This window comes from Notolepis coatsorum, assembly GCF_963971535.1.
Source record: "Notolepis coatsorum genome assembly, chromosome: 2".
NCBI classification, from domain to species: domain Eukaryota; kingdom Metazoa; phylum Chordata; class Actinopteri; order Aulopiformes; family Paralepididae; genus Notolepis; species Notolepis coatsorum.
The window spans coordinates 143,858,295-143,878,613 of NC_140166.1; the positions used below are offsets into that span (position 1 = coordinate 143,858,295).

A 20,319-nucleotide genomic window follows, 5' to 3' on the forward strand; every position below is an offset into this window, starting at 1 on the left:
GTGTATGTATGTACAGTATATGTATATATATTATATATATATGTATATATATGTGTATATTTGTACTCCTGTTGGGGCCTCTTGGACCAGATCAATGTTTTATCTGGCTAAATAAAGGTTAAATAAATAAATAAGAAACTGATGATTTGGTCCTGTTAACTTTGAATTTTCTATGGGGACTGCCCAGATCCCTCTCATGGACATGGACCTCACTTTGAGAACCTCTAATGATTCTAGTTCTTCAGTATTCATCTCTAATTACTCTAAAATTGCGTATTTCTGTGTTTAAAAAAGCCCCCAATGTTTTCTAAGCCTAAAAACGCCCCTGGTGGTAACAATACGCGAGGGTCGGCCAACCAAGGTGTCAATGGCAGTAGGTGTGGTGGCCGTTTAACATTCCAGACTGCAGGCAGTAACCAATCACGCCGCATCATCAAACTAACCGATGCCAGTCTGGTCTTCAAAATCCTCCATGGTCTAGCCCCACCCCCACTTTCCGATTTTTCACCTCCAGGTTCACCAGAACTGTTGTACCGGGTGACTTGGCTGTTCCATTAAGGACAAGTACATTTAGCAAATCAGCCCTCTCCGTGAGAGCTGCCAAGACCTGGAACTCCATTCCAAGTTACATGCCGCCTGGGCATAACACGGATCACCTGAGCCCAAGGGCATGATGAGACTGAGTCAGAGTTAATCAAATCGTGGAAACTTTTTAGAGCTACTATGTACATTGTTTTCAAAGCAGCTTCACATTGAAAGTGATCTCACAGACAAACTTAAAGCAGAAAAGATCATTGATGCGCGAAACGTCGCATTTTTTGTTGTTGCATTAAGGTAAGACAATGGTTAATCATATTGGATGTCTTCATTTGAACAATTAATTTGCACTATATGAAATGAGTGGGGCTCGCTGTAGTAGCCTAGTGGGTGTGTGTATTGTATGAAATCAGAACCTGGGCAGCACCGTTTGTGTGCAAGCAAAAAAGAAAAAGGAAAAAGCATCATCCGCGGAGCTAATGATGCTAATGATGGAGCATCGCCGTCGGTTGTGTGATAGTAAAAGGGCTAACCTTCTGTATTGTCACAGTGAAAGGGTTAACCGGCTATCGTGTGGCAGTGAAATGGTTTTAAGAACAGTAGACTATTCAAAAATGATTTTTTTGGTCAGTCATGCACGTCCCTAACACACAGACACACACGTCCTGACTTGAAGGAAGGCTGCAGCGTCATGATGCATGTGATGATGAAGCAGAGAGAAACAGTTTAGTTACCAGAGCTAGTGCCTCTCTCTCTCCGGGTTCTGAATGATCCACTCAATGGCCTCCCAGCCCTACAGTCACACAGAGAGAAGAAGAGCAGAACCCAACCAGAGGAGTCACACAGAGGGAAGGTGCAGAACCCAACCAGAGCAGTCACACAGAGATAAGAGCAGAACCCAACCAGAGCAGTCACACAGAGAGAAGAGCAGAACCCAACCAGAGAAGAGCAGAACCCAACCAGAGAGAAGAGCAGAACCCAACCAGAGGAGTCACACAGAGGGAAGAGCAGAAACCAACCAGAGGAGTTGTAGGAGCCATTATGACGGTGGCATATTATTTATTATTTGTAATATTATTATTGGACACCTGGTGGCGGGTTTTAGATTTGACAGCACTGGTTAGGTATTTAGGGTCACAGGTGCAGTAATCAACTAGGACACAGGTAGTAGTGTTGTCAAAAATATCGAAGTATCGATACATATCGATACTGAATATTTAAAATGGTTTCGATACTCATTTCCCGAAATACCGATACTTTCTGCAGTATCGGTACCAGCTGGCGAGTGTTCTACCGCAAGTTGTTGACACGCTGTTCAGAGCACGCTTGCCCCTCCGGCTCCTCCAGCCCTCCCCCTCACAGAGCCGACAAACATTTTAGCAGCTGAAGATGGCAAATGCAGAGCATCCGCAACTTGTGCTTGTGGATAAAGAAAACAGCAGAAGTGCTGTTTGGAGGTACTTCGGGTTTAAAGTAAACAACGAAGGACAAGCTAAAGAAGATGCCCCAATGCTATTTGCAAGCGGTGTTAGAGATCAGTGCCAACGCGGATCTCAATAAAGAAATGAGAGGTTCGTGACAGCTGCTCTTTCAACGTCACTGTGACTGAAGCATTAAACCATTAACTCTAGTTTAATACATGATACGTTGTCTACTGATGGCGCATAATATCAACAGCTGATAAGTTGTTAGTAACGTTACAGGCAGCTATCAGCTAACGTTAGCTACTCCTAGCCGTTAGCTCCCTTAGCTTAGCTGGCCACTTATAATTACTGCATGGAAACGGAGTAACGTTAACGTTTAAACGTTATGTCGAGGTCATACAATATTACAGTCGACATAAGGTTAACGTTACCCCGTTTCCATGAAGTGTTTAAATAGCAGCAATCTTGTTGAAAATGTAACGTTACTAAAATGCTCCGAGCATAGCCTCTCTCTCTCTCTCTCTCTCTCTCTACCCCTCTCTCTACCTCTCTCTCTCTCTCTCTCTCTCTCTCTCTCGTTATCTGGGAACTATTTTACTATTTCTTTCACTATTTGGGCACTTTTACACAATTCCTGTGAGTTTATGGAACACCTCTGTAATTTTTTATTTTTTTTAATTCATTGTTTTGTATTTCTAATCAAGTCCTCAAAAACAGCATTTTTCTACCTCAAGATCCTAAGCTGTTTTGAGCCTGGGCTCCAACCACAATGGTAAGTTACTGCCTCGCCTGAACATTATCATGCAGCGGTGTCTTTCTGACATCACAAATCATCACATTTTCAGATGACTCAGTTCAGTGAGGGTGAATATTGTGAGAGGAGAATTGGAAGAATGCACCAATATGATAATTAGAGACATAGATCATATTAATATAAGTCCACATAGCTAGGAAACAATGCTAAACACTGAAAAAGGCCATTTATAAGATAGTTCCCCTTTATAAAAATACAAAACTGTTACTAACTGTAATACAAACAGTTCAGTTTGTCAGGTACATGCAACACAGATTACAGTGTTTACATCTGTCTGCTTGAGAAAATACCATGTTCTGCATCTGCAATAAAAATGATTGAAGTGAGATGAACAGTTATTTTTAAATGTGTGATCTAAAGATACCTGAGAGTGCTGGTCTGGCTTCACTGCTTCTTTTATATAATACTTAATGGGATTTCAGCACCCAGTGTCGTATCTTGAGAGCGCGGTCTAACTTGACATTTGATCTAAAGATAAACAAAGGGTTTTAAAAGTGTTATATTTATCTTCTCTTATAGTACCAGAGAGAAGCTGAGGAAAATCAACCAGCAACAAAAGCTAAATTTGTTTATAAAAAAAAAAAAAAAAAAATATATATATATATATATTTTTTTGGTATCGAAATGGTATCGAAGTATCGATACTTTGCAAGGTATCGTATCGAAGTCGAAATTCCAGTATCGTGACAACACTAACAGGTAGTGAGGAGCACACCATTCTTACCAGTAGCTCAGTAACAGTAGCTCAGTACCAGTAGCTCAGTAACAGAAGCTCAGCAGCTCAGCAACCGGAAGCAGAAAGAAATACCAAATAAATATAGAATACCATATAATTCCTACAGAACCCACACTGGCAATAAATTGAATGTACAACTGCAACTTCAGCAATAAACACCCCTAAACCTGGAATCATGACTGGACATCCATCATTGCTGTGTCTACTGCGTAAGATCACTCCCTATTATACCTACGGGCAAGAGAAAGCAGGACATTGGAAAGGAAAAATTGCTGTTACATTCAAGTAAGAACGACGCTCTACAGCTATGAGTGAAACTAGGACATCATCAAAGGCTTCAGAAGGACAGATTGTTTCACAGCCAACGTGGCGGCTGATTGAGGTGATTGGAAACACCTGCGCAGCTCTACTGGGTGAGTTGTGAATTAAGCTGTTGGAAATCTGTGAATGAACATGTCTGGTGGCAATAGTGATGCTCAGCCACAAGATGGCAATGTTGGACAGGATCCTGAAAGGGAAAAACGAGTTTGCAAGTATACAGCCAAAGGCTTGGAGATGTTGGTTGAAAACTGTCAGAAGACAAGAGGCTTGTGTGTCAAAAGGGCTGCTAAATCAAGAGATGTTTTTAAAGGGCTCATGAAGTCAAATGAAAATGCAAATGCAGTAAAACGCCATTTGAATGAGTTAACCACTCTGTGTGATGAAGCCAAGGAAAGCCATTCATCATAGATGATTTTACCATTACATGAAGAGGAAATTGAAAGGCAAAACCAATGGTTTCAACCGAAAATTTACATTCTAGAAGGTTTTATACAGGATGTACATCTGTGGCTATCAGAAGTGGAACAGCAAATACATGTCACTGTTGAAAAGGAAACACATGTCACTACTGAAGGTGAAAGACTGAGTGATGTAAATTCTGATGATATTGGACCTCATGACAGTGTATCAAATACTTCAAAATCAAGATCCACACACAAATCCATTGCATCAAAAACATCTTCCACCTCATCTGCTCGTATTTTAGCTCAGGCCGAAAAGGCCGCTATAATGGAAAAGGCTGCTGCCTTATACAAAAAACATAAACTGGAGGCACAACAAGAACAATTCAGAATGCAACTGGAACAACTGGAAATGGAAACACAGCTGGCAGCAGCAAATGCAAAGGCCCATGTACTTGAAACGATGGGATCAAGGAACAGTTCAAGAGTGTCAAGTGGGAGGAGCTCAGACTGGCAAAAAGGAGCTGCTGCTGCTCAAAGGGAAACAAAGCCTCCCTCCCTGCCACAGGCTGTGAGGCCTAAACAGCATATTTGTGATAAACCTGCCAAAGCTCATTCTATGACTCCTCTAACGCAATATTCTCTCCCCAGCCAACATGTTCAAACTGAAAATATAGATTCATTTGGAAAAGGATGTTTAAGGTTATGTCATTCATACTACACCTCCTGTCGGTGATATTTGCAATGTGCTACAAAGACAGAATGACATAACTGCTTTACTGGTTAAGCAAAATCTGTATTCCACTCTACCACCAAGAGACATTCCTGTGTATGATGGTGATCCATTAAAATATGAAGGTTTTATCAGTGCATTTGAGGGAGGAGTGGAGAAAAGAACTGATGATGACAGTGACTGCTTACACTTCCTAGAGCAATATACAAGAGGACATCCAAAAAACCTGGTCCGCAGCTGCCAACATCTGCCTCCTTCACAGGGCTATCAGAGGGCAAGACATCTACTCAAAGAGCATTTTGGGAATGAGCACAAAATTGCAACAGCATACATGGAAAAGGCCTTTGCTTGGGCAGCAATCAAGCAGGAGGATGTGAAATAATTGCAGGCATTGTCTCTCTTCCTCAGAGGCTGTTGCAATGCAATGGAAAACCTAGCCTATATGGAGGAGATGAATGTTGTGTCAAACATGAGGACCATCCTTATGAAACTACCATACAAGATCAGAGAAAGATGGAGGAACAGGGCATGTGAGCTATAGGAGCTTGGACATTTTCTCAGACCTGGTCAATTTCATAGAGACAGGTGAAAATACTGTCTGACCCGCTTTTTGGAAACATCCAGGATGCTAAACAGAATTCAACTGTCAAAACCTCAACCATCATTAAACCAAGAGAAAGGTCAAGCCCAAGAAGCAGTTTTGCAACAACAGTAACACCCATGGAAACAGCAGTGGAGTCAAATGGAGTGAAAAGAAATGTATTCATCAGTTCTCATAATTCTTGTCTGTTCTGCAATAAAAGTGATCACACATTGGAGCGGTGTCCACAGATGAAGAAGAAAAAACACAGAGAGAAGATAGACTTCTTAAAGGAAAAGGGAGTCTGTTTTGGCTGTTTGAGAAGAGGACACTTAAGCAGAGACTGCAAAAGTCGTTTAACGTGTGGTACATGTAAACAAAAACATCCCGATATACTCCACATTGAACCAATGGCACAGGAATCAATAGGAGACAATGCTGTCGTCTCACCTCACACCTGTGGTCATATTGGGGCCGGTGATGAAACCTCCCTCTTCTCCATAGTACCAGTACAGGTAAAGAGCCACAAGGGGGACACAGTATTGGAACCGTATGCATTCTTGGATCATGGAAGCACATCTACATTCTGCACTGAAAGCTTAATGAGAAGGCTAAACATTCCTGGACAAAAAACGAATATTCTTCTCCGTACCATGAACCAAGTGAAGCCTGAGACCAGCTACCATATTACCGGTCTGGAAATAGCTAGGATGGACACAAACAACTTCATTCAACTGCCTGATGTGTTCACTCATAAAACCATGCCAGTTTCACAACACAATATTCCAAAGCAAAAGGACTTCACTATGGTCACCATGGCCATATTTGAACCATATCACAATACCTGAAATAGACTCTGGCATTGACCTCCTCATCGGCACAAACGCCTCAAGGGTACTGGAACCCTGGGAGGTGGTCAATAGCCAGGCAGATGGACCATACGCTGTGAGGACCCTATTGGGGTGGGTCATCTATGGTCCCTTAAGAGGAGACAACACCATCAGGGATGAGAATGGCTGCCCTGCTGCTGCTGTCAATAGAATATCTATTCTGGAGTTACTTGTCAAACAGTACAATCAGGATTTCAGTGAAAGAGCCAGTAAAGAAACAGAGGAAATGTCAAAAGAGGTAAACTTCCTTGATATTGTAAACCACTCTGCAAGAATTAAAGCTGGACATTACTGTCTAAACTTACCTTTCAATCCTAAGAAAATCAAGACTGAAAACCACAAGAAGAAGGTTGTGTAGTGGCGGACGGAAAAAGGAAAGCCGAGAAGGAGCCTGAGGAGAAGTGGAAATGCAACCACAAGGACTCCTCTGACACAAAACACAGAGACAATAAGAAGGAAAGGATGAAGCACAAAGATGGCGGCATGGACAAGCACAAGGACAGAACATTTGAGAAGGATGATAACACTTCTAAAAAAGATGACGAGAGCGTCAAAAAACAGGAAGAAGAAGCTTCTTCTCAGGTGGTAGATTGTGTTGATGACCAGCCAACCACGGAACACCCTGAGAGGGGAAAGAAGAACACCACCACAAAGACACATGATAGAATGTCTGGAAAAGAGGAGAAACCAACAAGTAAGAGCAAGGAAACTAAGGAAGCATCCAAAACGGAGGAAGAAGAGGAAGCTATGTATGAGATAATGGATTCTGTGGAGGATGAACCAGTAGAAGACAATCTGACCAACACAGAGGGGTCTGATAGAGGAAAGAAGGAAAGCACAAGTACAAAAGAAGATAGTGCAGCTACCACTGGACAAATCCATTTTCTGGACGGATAGCACTACAGTGCTTAAGTACATAAACAATGAAACTAAAACGTTTTCAAACATTTGTAGCAAGCAGGATCTCTTTTATAAGGGATGTTACTGACATATAACAATGGAGATATGTGAGCACAAAGGAAACTCCTGCAGATTCAGCATCAACTGCAGACCGCTTCTTAAGCTGCAAAAGATGGATCAGAGGACCAGACCAATAATGAAGATATGTCTGCTCCAAGAGACTGAAGTGTAAAGAAGCGGAGTAACGCCTACAGGAACAGGCTTTCAACATGTACAATATGCCTACAGGAACAGGCTTTCAACATGTACAATATGCCTACAGGAACAGGCTTTCAACATGTACAATATGCCTATAGGAACAGGCTTTCAACATGCACAACATGCCTATAGGAACAGGCTTTCAACATGTACAATATGCCTACAGGAACAGGCTTTCAACATGTACAATATGCCTACAGGAACAGGCTTTCAGCATGTACAACATGCCTACAGGAACAGGCTTTCAACATGTACAATATGCCTACAGGAACAGGCTTTCAACATGCACAACATGCCTACAGGAACAGGCTTTCAGCATGTACAACATGCCTACAGGAACAGGCTTTCAACATGTACAATATGCCTATAGGAACAGGCTTTCAACATGTACAACATGCCTACAGGAACAGGCTTTCAGCATGTACAACATGCCTACAGGAACAGGCTTTTAGTACCTAAATTTGAAGAAGATCTTTTATTTTATGTATTTTCTTCAGAAATTGGCAATGAAATTGTAAAAAAAAAAAAAAAAAAAATTGAAAATTGAAAATTGTAGATTTTGAATATGGCTCCCTGAATATGATTTTAGTATTAATTGTCATTACACTTTAGACAATTAGGGGCCGGTGTGTAGGAGCCATTATGATGGTGGCATATTATTTATTATTTGTAATATTATTATTGGACACCTGGTGGCGGGTTTTAGATTTGACAGCACTGGTTAGGTATTTAGGGTCACAGGTGCAGTAATCAACTAGGACACAGGTAGTGAGGAGCACACCGTTCTTACCAGTAGCTCAGTAACAGTAGCTCAGTACCAGTAGCTCAGTAACAGAAGCTCAGCAGCTCAGCAACCGGAAGCAGAAAGAAATACCAAATAAATATAGAATACCATATAATTCCTACAGAACCCACACTGGCAATAAATTGAATGTACAACTGCAACTTCAGCAATAAACACCCCTAAACCTGGAATCACGACTGGACATCCATCATTGCTGTGTCTACTGCGTAAGATCACTCCCTATCATACCTGTGAAGTAACGGGCAAGAGAAAGCAGGACATTGGAAAGGTAAAATTGCCGTTACAGGAGTCACACAGAGAGAAGAGCAGAACCCAACCAGAGAGAAGAGCAGAACCCAACCAGAGAGAAGAGCAGAACCCAACCAGAGAGAAGAGCAGAACCCAACCAGAGAGAAGAGCAAACCCAACCAGAGAGAAGAGCAGAACCCAACCAGAGAGAAGAGCAGAACCCAACCAGAGAGAAGAGCAGAACCCAACCAGAGAGAAGAGCAGAACCCAACCAGAGGGGTTGAGGGCGACGACAGCTGCAGAACACGCCCAGCATCATCACAATGAGTCCTTGAACCACACACACACTACATACACACACACACACACACACACACACACACACACACACACACACACACACACACACACATACACACACACACATACACACACACACCACACACACACTACACACACACACATACACACACACACCACACACACACTACACACACACATCTTGTTAAATATGAATTCATTAGCGTTGACACGGAGGACAGGAACTCGGGAGAATAACTGCGGGAGCTGCAGATCTGGGTGTGATGCTGGTGGAGTGGATTTATTAAATCCTATTTATTTATTGGAGGATGACAGTGGCGTGTACAAATATGAATCTGCATTTTGCCGTGACGCCCCTCTAGCTCATGGAATGAACTCCAACAGTCCTTTCGAGTTTAAATAAAGGTTTGAAATTAAAAATGTCTGAATAAATTAGTAATAAAGAATAATATGGTGCAGTTACCCAAAGCCGTCAGCACTACACCCCCCTCCCACATGCTTATCTTATCTCATCTTATCTCATACTGTATATGAAACTGGCCCTTCGAAACTGGCCCTTTGAAACCGGCCCTTTGAAAACAAGGTTTCAGACGGTTTCAGTGAAGAAATGCGAGGAGAAATACATGAAAGTGTTCACAAGACAAGAATCGACAAGACAAGAAAGAGAGAGTGTCAGTCAAACCTGGTGTATCTTATGAGAGAGAGGGGGGGGAGGGAGAGAGAGAGAGGTCTGTCCTGAAGTAATCATCATCCTCTCTTACAAAGTCGGCCATGATTAGCAGTTGTTCTTCTGTAGGTTAGCTAGATTATCAATGTTGGTTTTGTAGATGGAAGCTAAAAGGGGCTTAGATGATTTTTACATTGTTCTACATGTGGTAAATACACAATATAAAACATGTAAATAAGACTGTTTTGGAGTTGTTGGAAAGTGTATTTCTTCACTTTCAGCTAGGCTAGCCGATCATCCCCCGCTTCCAGCCGTTGTGCTAAGCTAGGCTATATGCAAATAATGGGATTTGTCCTAAATGTTGGCGTCTTCCTTCAAGATTCTTCTCAGGCTATTGACTGGACACTGTTTACCTGCTCTTAGCTGTTCCTACCGTCTGAGCTCCCTCTACCTGTGAGACTCTCTGGACTTCCTGTGAGACTCTCTGGACTTCCTGTGAGACTCTCTGGACTTCCTGCGAGACTCTCTGGACTTCCTGTGAGACTTGACTCTCTGGACTTCCTGCGAGACTCTCTGGACTTCCTGCGAGACTCTCTGGACTTCCTGTGAGACTCGACTCTCTGGACTTCCTGTGAGACTCTCTGGTGTAACGTCCCCAGGGCCAGCCCCTGCTGGCCCGGTTATGAGAACGACATTGGACATTTCCTTCCTCCTGACAATGGTCCCCTACCTCCCTCTAGTGGCCAGAGTAGCCTGATGGTGCAGGCGGCCATCTTGTTATGGTTCAAAATAATAGACTTAATTTCTAATTACTTATTATCTTGGGCCATCCCTGTCTTTGTTTGATGTCGTCTCCCTGTCTGGTTGTTGTGTTTGTTATTGCTTTTGGTGTCTTGTATGGTGTTTATTGATTCTATGTTTTGGCCCTGCCAGGTGTTGATCGTTGTAATTAGTGTTGGTATTTAAGTGTGGGTTTGTCATCACTTCCTTGTGGCGTCATTGTCTCCAGTACCCTCCTTGTTACCCTCACCTTCCTCAGTGTTCCCTTGCCCGTCGTCCTCTCCCGTACCTTGCTTCATGTCCTTATGTGTTGTAAGTAGTTTATGTATTCCGTTTTCGTTCCTCTTTGTTTTCCCGTGTCCTTCAGTGTTGTTTTGTATAAGAGCCAGCTCGGCTGAGCCTGTGCATGTTCCGTTTTGTATTATTTCGTCGTCCAAGTAAAACCTATTTATATTCCACGTTACCCTGCTGTTTCTGCCTCCTCTCTTCCCGATCTGCAATTGTGTTCTCACCTTAGTTAGCACCCCCAATCCTAACACTCTGGACTTCCTGTGAGACTCTCTGGACTTCCTGCGAGACTCTCTGGACTTCCTGTGAGAGTCTCTGGACTTCCTGTGAGACTCTCTGGACTTCCTGTGAGACTCTCTGGACTTCCTGCCAGATGCCTAACGTGTGAAATGATGATGTAGACTCTATGTCGTGGAGGATATTGTGTCGGTTACCTTCCTGGCGTTAGCCGACATCCTCATGGCCATCATTCCCTCCAGATAGCTGCTCAGACTGACCCCCTTCACTGTGATGATGGCCTCCTGGGTCAGCACAGTACTGAGAGAGAGAGAGAGAGAGAGAGAGAGAGAGAGAGAGAGAGAGAGAGAGAGAGAGAGAGAGATAGAGAGAGAGAGAGAGAGAGAGAGAGAGAGAATAATGAAGTAAGATAAAATAACAAACAAAACAGTCTGAATAGGAAGAAGCAATATGCTCATCAGGTCCTGCCCCTTATTGCACTAAACCCTTAACAATATTTTCAAACGAAGTGTCCAACAAAATCATCTGCAAACAAAATCACTTGTCCTTCGCTCAAGTTAATAATATTATGTTACTCATCATCACTATTACAATTGTCTGATTGAACCCTGCCCCTCACTACTGTTCACTACTACTAATGCTATCACTATTATCATGACTACTTTGTACTTTTTTCTATATTCTATTATTATTGCTACCTATCCTACCTGTGCACCCCTCCCCCGCCATGCTGCTATGACACTTGCATTTCCACCAAGGGGATACATAAAGGAACAGTTCACACTTGAATTGACTTGAAGAAAGGATGTAATGAGTTTTTCCGGGGGATCATTCCAATTGGGCTGTGGGGGGGTGCTTAATGTCTGAAGGAGTCGGCTGAAGGCTTCTTGTCCTCGGTGAAAGCATGCAATTGGTCCACTGATGGATACATCTTGATATTTGTCTACTCTAGTGTGTCCATTAGATGGGTGAAATCCTCTTTCAGTGCCTCTGTGCCTGTTTTCTTAGGCAGTTAGCCTCTGGTATGCGTGCCATTAGTGTTAGCCACATTTCTAGGCCTCTTTGCTTTTGGAAAGAATGATTAATTTTTTTTTAATTATTATTATTATTTATTTTTTTGCATTAGACTAAGAGGTTGGCAGTCGACTACGGCTCCTTTCGGTCGATTAGTCGACTATTGGATTAGTCGCTAGCACAACAGGACAACTGCTACCTACACAGACGGCGGCGGCTGGCGACACGATCAACGGCAACATTCCTCCACTACCACCTCTACAAAAGAACCCACGAGAGGCCACAGCGAGAAGGAATGAACCGGGGTTCACAATCGAGGCGCCCAGCACGTTGCGGGACCAAAACAGCGAGGCATCGCCTGATGGCCGGCGAGCTAGCCGGCGAGCTAACATGGCTAACATCAATGGACAAAGGACCCAGAAAGCTAACAGGGCTAACAACAAAGGACATAGGACCCCATCCCCCCCTCCCCACCTACCGCCACCCGGTCAACCAGACACCACAGACAATCAACACCTTGAACTCGACGACATAAACCAAATAACGAACACAAATGGACTTCATATATTTCACCTAAACACAAACAGCCTGAGACCCAAACTGGCTGAAATCAGACAATTGTTTTTAAACGGTAAGGCTAGGGCTGGGCGATAAAACGATAACGATAACTATAGCGATAAATAATTTCCTTGAAATAAACATGAAACGTGGTCGCAAAGTTTGAATATATCGATTTTCCAAGCTTGGATATGAGCACACGCACTAACAACCAATCAGTGAAGGAGATGGCCGACAGCGGAAGGAGACCCGGAAGGAGACCCGGAGGTAGGACTCTAGTAAACAACAGGCTGGCTAGGATAATTAGCTTGCACGGCGCTATTTTATAATTTACGTGCCGAGTGGGTGTGTGGCGTGAATTCTGAGGCCACGTTTATAGTAGTGTGGGGTATACAGTGGACATCGTTGCAATGTATTGGGGCGGAACGGAGTATTTTAGGGTCATATTTAGTACATTGTCATGGGATACACTGCTCGCTCTGGCTAACTGCTAACGTGCGCGGACTGATGACGACATCAACTCGAGACATTCGCAGGAGAAAAACAAGTCCATTAATAGCCCGTCCATCGGCGCCGGGCATAACAATTTAATTAAACTTGACAGACATTATATCGACGATAATTATCGATATCGAGTTATATGAAAATAATTTTATAATTTTATCGCGATAACGTTTTTGGCCATATCGCCCAGCCCTAGGTAAGGCTAACATATTGTGTTTCACAGAAATAAAACTAGACTCATCTGTACAGGATCCAGAGATTGAAATCGATAACTATTCAATAGTCAGGAGGGATAGAAACCAGTATGGAGGTGGCGTCTGTGTGTATATTCACAAATATACCAAATTCATCAACCGTACTGACCTTAACCATGACGAGATTGAAACTGTTTGGATTGAAATCTTATTTGAAAGGGCGAAATCAGTACTAGTAGGCACAATCTATAGACCGCCAGAACACAGTGGCTTCTCTGACACACTTGATGGGTGTTTAGCCGGGGTGGAGGGCGTAGAAAAAAATCTTATTGGGGACTGGAACACGGATATGCTACGTAAAGCAGCACCCGTCTTCAAGGCCTTCAGTAGGTTTTGTGATCTACACGGCCTCAGCCAGCTAATCACCCAACCCACAAGGGTATGTGAATCAACTCAGACTACCATTGACCTCATCTTGACCTCTGACAAGTCCAAGATCTCCAATAAAGGGGTTATAGCATGCAGGTTAAGTGATCATTATATGATATTCTGTACCCGCAAAAAGCTAAAGCAAAAGGCTGGCTGTCACAAAACAGTCACATCTAGAGACCTCAAAACCTACTCTAGCGAGGCCTTTAACCTTGAACTGGAGAGCCTAGACTGGTCAGATGAGCTCAATGGTACACTGGTTGAAGAAACATGGCTTGGCTTCAAAACCAAATTTTCAACAATACTAAACAGCATGGCCCCCCTAAGAACCACCAGGGTAAAAAATCACGCTGAGCCGTGGATGCACACTGAAATACTGACCGCTATGAAAGCCAGAGACAAAAAATGCTCAGAGTTTCGTAAAAGTCAGTCAAAGCTTACCAAAAGCACGAGCAGTGAACTCCAAGCCCACGTGACTGAACTCAAACTAGAAAGAAACAGACTAAGAAATGACGTAAACTCGATGATAAAAACTGCAAAAAAAATGTCATCAATGACAAAACTGAGGAAAACAAAAACAAACCACGTGAACTTTGGAAATTACTCAATAATCAACTAGGCTGCAGTAAAAAACTTAAAACCAGATTCTCAAACATAAACATAAAGACGGACAACACGCTCATCACAGACAAGCTGGATGTAGCCAATTACTTAAACACTTTCATCACAAACATAGCCACAACACTGGTAAACAAACTACCCTCCCACTCAGGGCATTATGGGGTAGAACACATAGTAGCATACTACAAGAACCTAGGGGTCCACAAAGACGACTTCAAACTGGAAATGGTAACAACAGATGAGGTACTCAAAAAACTAAGCGCCCTCCAACCGAACAAGGCCACTGGCCATGACAACATCCCCTCCAAATTCCTCAGAGACTCAGCAGCTACCATCACCCCAGTCATCACACACATAATAAACCTCTCCATAAAACAGGGACACGTCCCCAAGGACTTCAAAATTGCGAGAGTAACACCCCTGCACAAAAAGGGCAGCAAATTAGACCCAGGCAATTACCTCCATCTCGAAAGTCATGGAAAAAATAGTATACGAACAGGTCGAAAAGTACCTTGCGGAAAAAAATCTAATCTACGAATTCCAATCTGGCTTCAGAACATCCCACTCCACTGACACATGCCTTCTCTATTTGAACGACCACATCAAACAAGAGGTGGACGCGGGCAAATACTGCGGCATGGTCATGCTGGACCTACAAAAGGCCTTCGACACTGTCAATCACACCATTCTGATTGACAAGCTAAAAGCAATTGGTTTTGATAGTCTATCAGTGAGCTGGATACAATCCTACCTGGAGGGGAGAGAACAGATGGTGGAGGTAAACGGTACCATCCCCCCCCCTCACAGTGAGCTGTGGTGTTCCACAAGGAAGCATACTAGGACCGCTACTGTTCCTAATTTATGCAAATGACATGTTGTCAGCTTGTGACTGCAACTTGTTCCTGTTTGCGGACGACTCAGCCCTGCTGGTCTCTGACAATAACAAGTTACAGGTTGAAAAAACCCTCAGCTCGGAACTAGGCAAAATCTGCATATGGCTCGCCGATAACAAACTATCATTACACATGGGCAAAACAGAGTCCATTCTCTTCGGTTCAAATAACAAACTCAGCAAGACCGACGGCTTCTCAGTTACAGTGGGTGACAATATTGTCACAAGGAAAGACGAAATTACCTACTTGGGTTCCATCCTAGAGGCAAATCTTTCCTGTGACAAAATGGCATCCAATGTAATAAAAAAAGTCAACCAACGAACTAGATTCTTGTACCGGATCTCCTCTCTGGTAAACAAGAATACCCTGAAGACTCTGGCAGGAGCACTCATTCAAGGGTACTACGACTATGCTTGCACCTCATGGTACCAAAGCACCTCAAAGGCACAAAAAACTAAATTACAAACATCTCTAAACAAACTGGTCAGACTACTGCTTGACCTGACTCCTAGAACCCACCTCACCCCTGCCCACTTTGACAACCTAGGATGGCTTAGAGTAGACGACAGAGTACAGCAACTTGCAATGGGCCTGGTCTACAAGATACACTACACGACCAAGGTACCCATGTACATGTCAAAATACTTCCCAAAGATCAGTGAATACCACGATCACAACACCAGAGGGAGCTCCACAAATCATGTTAAACCCAGATTCGGCTCAAACAAGGGACTAAACACGTTTCGCAATTATGCCACATCAATGTGGAACGCCCTACCCAAAGCTGTAAAAGAATGTGAATCACTACCCACTTTCAAAAAGACTCTCAAAGAACACCTACGGGAGACTGCAATTCGAAACTGGCCCCTGCAAATGTCCTAACCCAACCCCCTCCAATGTACAGTAAATGACCAAGTATGGCTTTGTCAATATTCCAATGTACAGTGTACAGTGCCCCCCCCCCCAAACCCCCCCCCCCCCCCACCCACCCAACCACCTCCAATGTACAGTCCCCCCCCCCACCCAACCCCACCCCACCTACCCAACCTCCTCCAATGTACAGTTTCTACATCAAATGTATACTCTCTTTTCTGGACTCTTTGTATCACAAACAGTAGTGTATTTGCAAATCTGGTATGTCATAAATGTATAGATGTAGCAGTACTGTCTATCTGTATGTCGTGTGTGTCATATTATGTTAGGATGAATTGAAAATGGGTGACCCTGATGTAAACAAGACGAAAGTCTTTCTCTGGTCTGCATCCCCTTAACAATTGTATGTATTGAGCTGTACTGTACTGTACCCATTCTGCAATCTGTTAATAAAGTTTTCAATCAATCAATCAATCAATCAATCAAAGCCCTAGTCTGTTCTAAAGTGTGCAGCATACTTACATCTCAGGGTTGTCTGGATGTGGCTTGTAGACCAGCCTCTCGTCGACAGAGACCAGGTTCGTTAGTGTAATCTGTAGAGGGGGGGGGGGGGGCGGGGAGTCATACAGGTCATACAAGCGATAACGATAATACACCAAAAGTACTACCAAAAACACCAAAGGACTCCCAAGATGCAACACTGAACGTCACAGGAAGTCCTTCATTCCAACAGCCATCAGACTCACTGTATAACGCCTCACTGTGCACAGAGTGACGGTACAAACTCTGACATATCTTCCTGGACTTTTTACATCTACATTTAAAAGAAATGTACAGTACATTGCTCATTGCTGTATATTTTTGGCTGTATATTTTAGAATGTATAAACATATTTTTAGAATCTATATCCATGACTGTATTTTTATTTTTATTTTTGACTACCTACCTAAATGTTTATTGTGAGCTATCTGTAGTGCTGAATTTCCCTTGGGATCAATAAAGTACTTCCATTCCATCTGTTCCACTCTTCTACATAATGTGGATGTTTTTCAACTGAATACAACAAGTTATACAAGTTAAATGATGTATTCCTGAGTGTCTGGTCAGTGACATGGGTCTCTCAGTCTCTCCTGCTCTACATCTACAGTAAACAGCCATCACTGATATAGTGTCTGGTCAGTAACATGGGTATCTATCTCAGTCCCTCCACTCTGCAGTAAACAGCCATCACTGATATAGAGTGTCTGGTCAGTAACATGGGTCTCTCAGTCCCTCCACTCTGCAGTAAACAGCCATCACTGATATAGTGTCTGGTCAGTAACATGGGTCTCCCAGTCCCTCTGCTCTGCAGTAAACAGTCATCACTGATACAGAGTGTCTGGTCAGTAACATGGGTCTCTCAGGCCCCGTTTAGACGGAAACGCTAGCAGGTGAATCCGCAAAAATATTTTTTCGGATGTGCCTTTCGTTTATACGGAAACAGCGTTTTTACGGGGTGAAACCGCAAAAAAGTGAGACTACCTTCCAGGGTGGAATTCCTAGAAACGATAAACCTTTGCGCTCTCATCTAAACTGTCAAACCGCATAAAACGATGACGAAAGGGGTGTCAAGGCTCTGGTCGCGTGTACTGCTTACATCACAGGCATGCGCCAGTAGCCTAAAAGCGTAAACAAAGCATGTCTGATTCTATCCATGGCGATCACCTGAAGGCTACATTGGCAGTACTTTTAAATACACAAGGATCTGTCCCGCGGCGTGACTGGACCCACTGTCTGTGAGTGACTCTGCTTTGGTCCAATCACATTCCCCACCCACAGTCTGCGAATCAGAGGCAGAGTAGGGCGGGTCTTCACAGCACGGCATGTGACATATGCGCCAATCGTGTGACAGCGGGGCTCAGTCGTCTCGAGTTGTTACAGCCTCGTCTGCACGGAGAATTCCATCCCAAAACGCTAGTCTAAACGCAAAATTAAAAGTGAGACCGTAAGACGACTTTTGCGGTTTCTGTTCAGACTCTCTCCGTCTAAACGTAGCCTCAGCCCCTCCACTCTGCAGTAAACAGCCATCACTGATATAGAGTGTCTGGTCAGTAACATGGGTCTCCCAGTCCCTCCACTCTGCAGTAAACAGCCATCACTGATATAGAGTGTCTGGTCAGTAACATGGGTCTCCCAGTCCCTCCACTCTGCAGTAAACAGCCATCGCTGATATAGTGTCTGGTCAGTAACATGGGTCTCCCAGTCCCTCCACTCTGCAGTAAACAGCCATCACTGATATAGAGTGTCTGGTCAGTAACATGGGTCTCCCAGTCCCTCCACTCTGCAGTAAACAGCCATCACTGATATAGAGTGTCTGGTCAGTAACATGGGTCTCCCAGTCCCTCCACTCTGCAGTAAACAGCCATCACTGATATAGAGTGTCTGGTCAGTAACATGGGTCTCCCAGTCCCTCCACTCTGCAGTAAACAGCCATCGCTGATATAGTGTCTGGTCAGTAACATGGGTCTCCCAGTCCCTCCACTCTGCAGTAAACAGACATCACTAATATAGAGTGTCTGGTCAGTAACATGGGTCTCTCAGTCCCTCCGCCCATGTTACTGACCAGACACTGTATTCGGTTAGCACAGACTCACTCTTCTGTTTGATATTATACTGTATATTGGTGGTTGCCTAGTGGGGATTTAGGATTCATTATGTGTACCCTTGCCTATATGTAAGGGGTATTTGAACACAAGGTAGGACGGGGCGCTGGGAAATTTTGCTGGGAAATCTCCCTTATTTTCAAATCCCAATGTTGACAGCTATGTAGCACGCTCCTGTCCTGTCTTTTGCCATTTTTTAAGTCACCAGCCACCACTGACACACACAGTGGGGGATGTTTTAAAAATATTATTTTTACTCCAGCCGCCACTGGAGTAGAGGGACTGGGAGACCCATGTTACTGACCAGACACTCTGTATCAGTGATGGCTGTTTACTGCAGAGCGGAGGGACTGGGAGACCCATGTTACTGACCAGACACTCTATATCAGTGATGGCTGTTTACTGCAGAGCGGAGGGACTGGGAGACCCATGTTACTGACCAGACACTCTGTATCAGTGATGGCTGTTTACTGCAGAGCGGAGGGACTGGGAGACCCATATTACTGACCAGACACTATATATCAGTGATGGCTGTTTACTGCAGAGCGGAGGAACTGGGAGACCCATGTTACTGACCAGACACTCTGTATCAGTGATGGCTGTTTACTGCAGAGCGGAGGGACTGGGAGACCCATGTTACTGACGAGACACACTATATCAGTGATGGCTGTTTACTGCAGAGTGGAGGGACTGGGATACCCTGACCAGACACTATATCAGCGATGGCTGTTTACTGCAGAGTGGAGGGACTGGGAGACCCATGTTATTGACCACACACTATATCAGCAATGGCTGTTTACTGCAGAGTGGAGGGACTGGGAGACCCATGTTACTGACCAGACACTCTATATCAGTGATGGCTGTTTACTGCAGAGTGGAGGGACTGGGAGACCCATGTTACTGACCAGACACTCTATATCAGTGATGGCTGTTTACTGCAGAGCGGAGGGACTGGGAGACCCATGTTACTGACGAGACACTATGTATCAGTGATGGCTGTTTACTGCAGAGTGGAGGGACTGGGATACCCATGTTACTGACCAGACACTATATCAGCGATGGCTGTTTACTGCAGAGTGGAGGGACTGGGAGACCCATGTTATTGACCACACACTCTATATCAGCTATGGCTGTTTACTGCAGAGTGGAGGGACTGGGAGACCCATGTTACTGACCAGACACTCTATATCAGTGATGGCTGTTTACTGCAGAGTGGAGGGACTGGGAGACCCATGTTACTGACCAGACACTCTATATGGCTGTCAGAATGTAGAGCTACTTAACACTTATTTTAACAAAAAGGTTCCTACAGCACCTTCAAAAAACGTTCTTGTGTCACAAAGAGCAGCTGGGTGCAGTAGTGGATGTTTGAACTTGGTGTTTGTGACTGATGTCATGTGTGAAGATGAGGAGAGGAGAAGAGAGAGGAGAGGAGAGATGAGGAGAGAGGAGAGGGGAGAGTGTTGAGGAGAGGGGAGTGTCGAGAAGAGGAGAGGAGAAGAGAGGAGAGGAGAGGAGAGGAGAGGAGAGGAGAGGAGAGGAGAGGGGAGAGGAGAGCAGAGGAGAGGAGAGGAGAGGAGAGGAGAGGAGAGGAGAGGAGAGGAGAGGAGAGGAGAGGAGAGGAGAGGAGAGGAGAGGAGAGGAGAGGAGAGGAGAGGAGAGGAGAGGAGA

At 44.1% G+C, this 20,319-nt stretch overlaps 1 protein-coding gene across 1 annotated transcript in view; it reads right to left on the reverse strand.

Moving 5' to 3' along the window:
- prelid3a (PRELI domain containing 3A) overlaps positions 1-20,319 on the reverse strand; it is a gene marked incomplete at its 5' end in the record, with an annotated part of 38,926 nt that overhangs the window by 3,303 nt on the left and 15,304 nt on the right. Inside the window, 3 exons of the mRNA XM_084307662.1 lie at positions 1,272-1,330; positions 11,118-11,220; positions 16,529-16,599. Coding sequence (XP_084163788.1) covers positions 1,277-1,330; positions 11,118-11,220; positions 16,529-16,599 — 228 coding nt within the window. The 3' untranslated portion in view covers positions 1,272-1,276. The remainder of the gene's footprint in view (positions 1-1,271; positions 1,331-11,117; positions 11,221-16,528; positions 16,600-20,319) is intronic.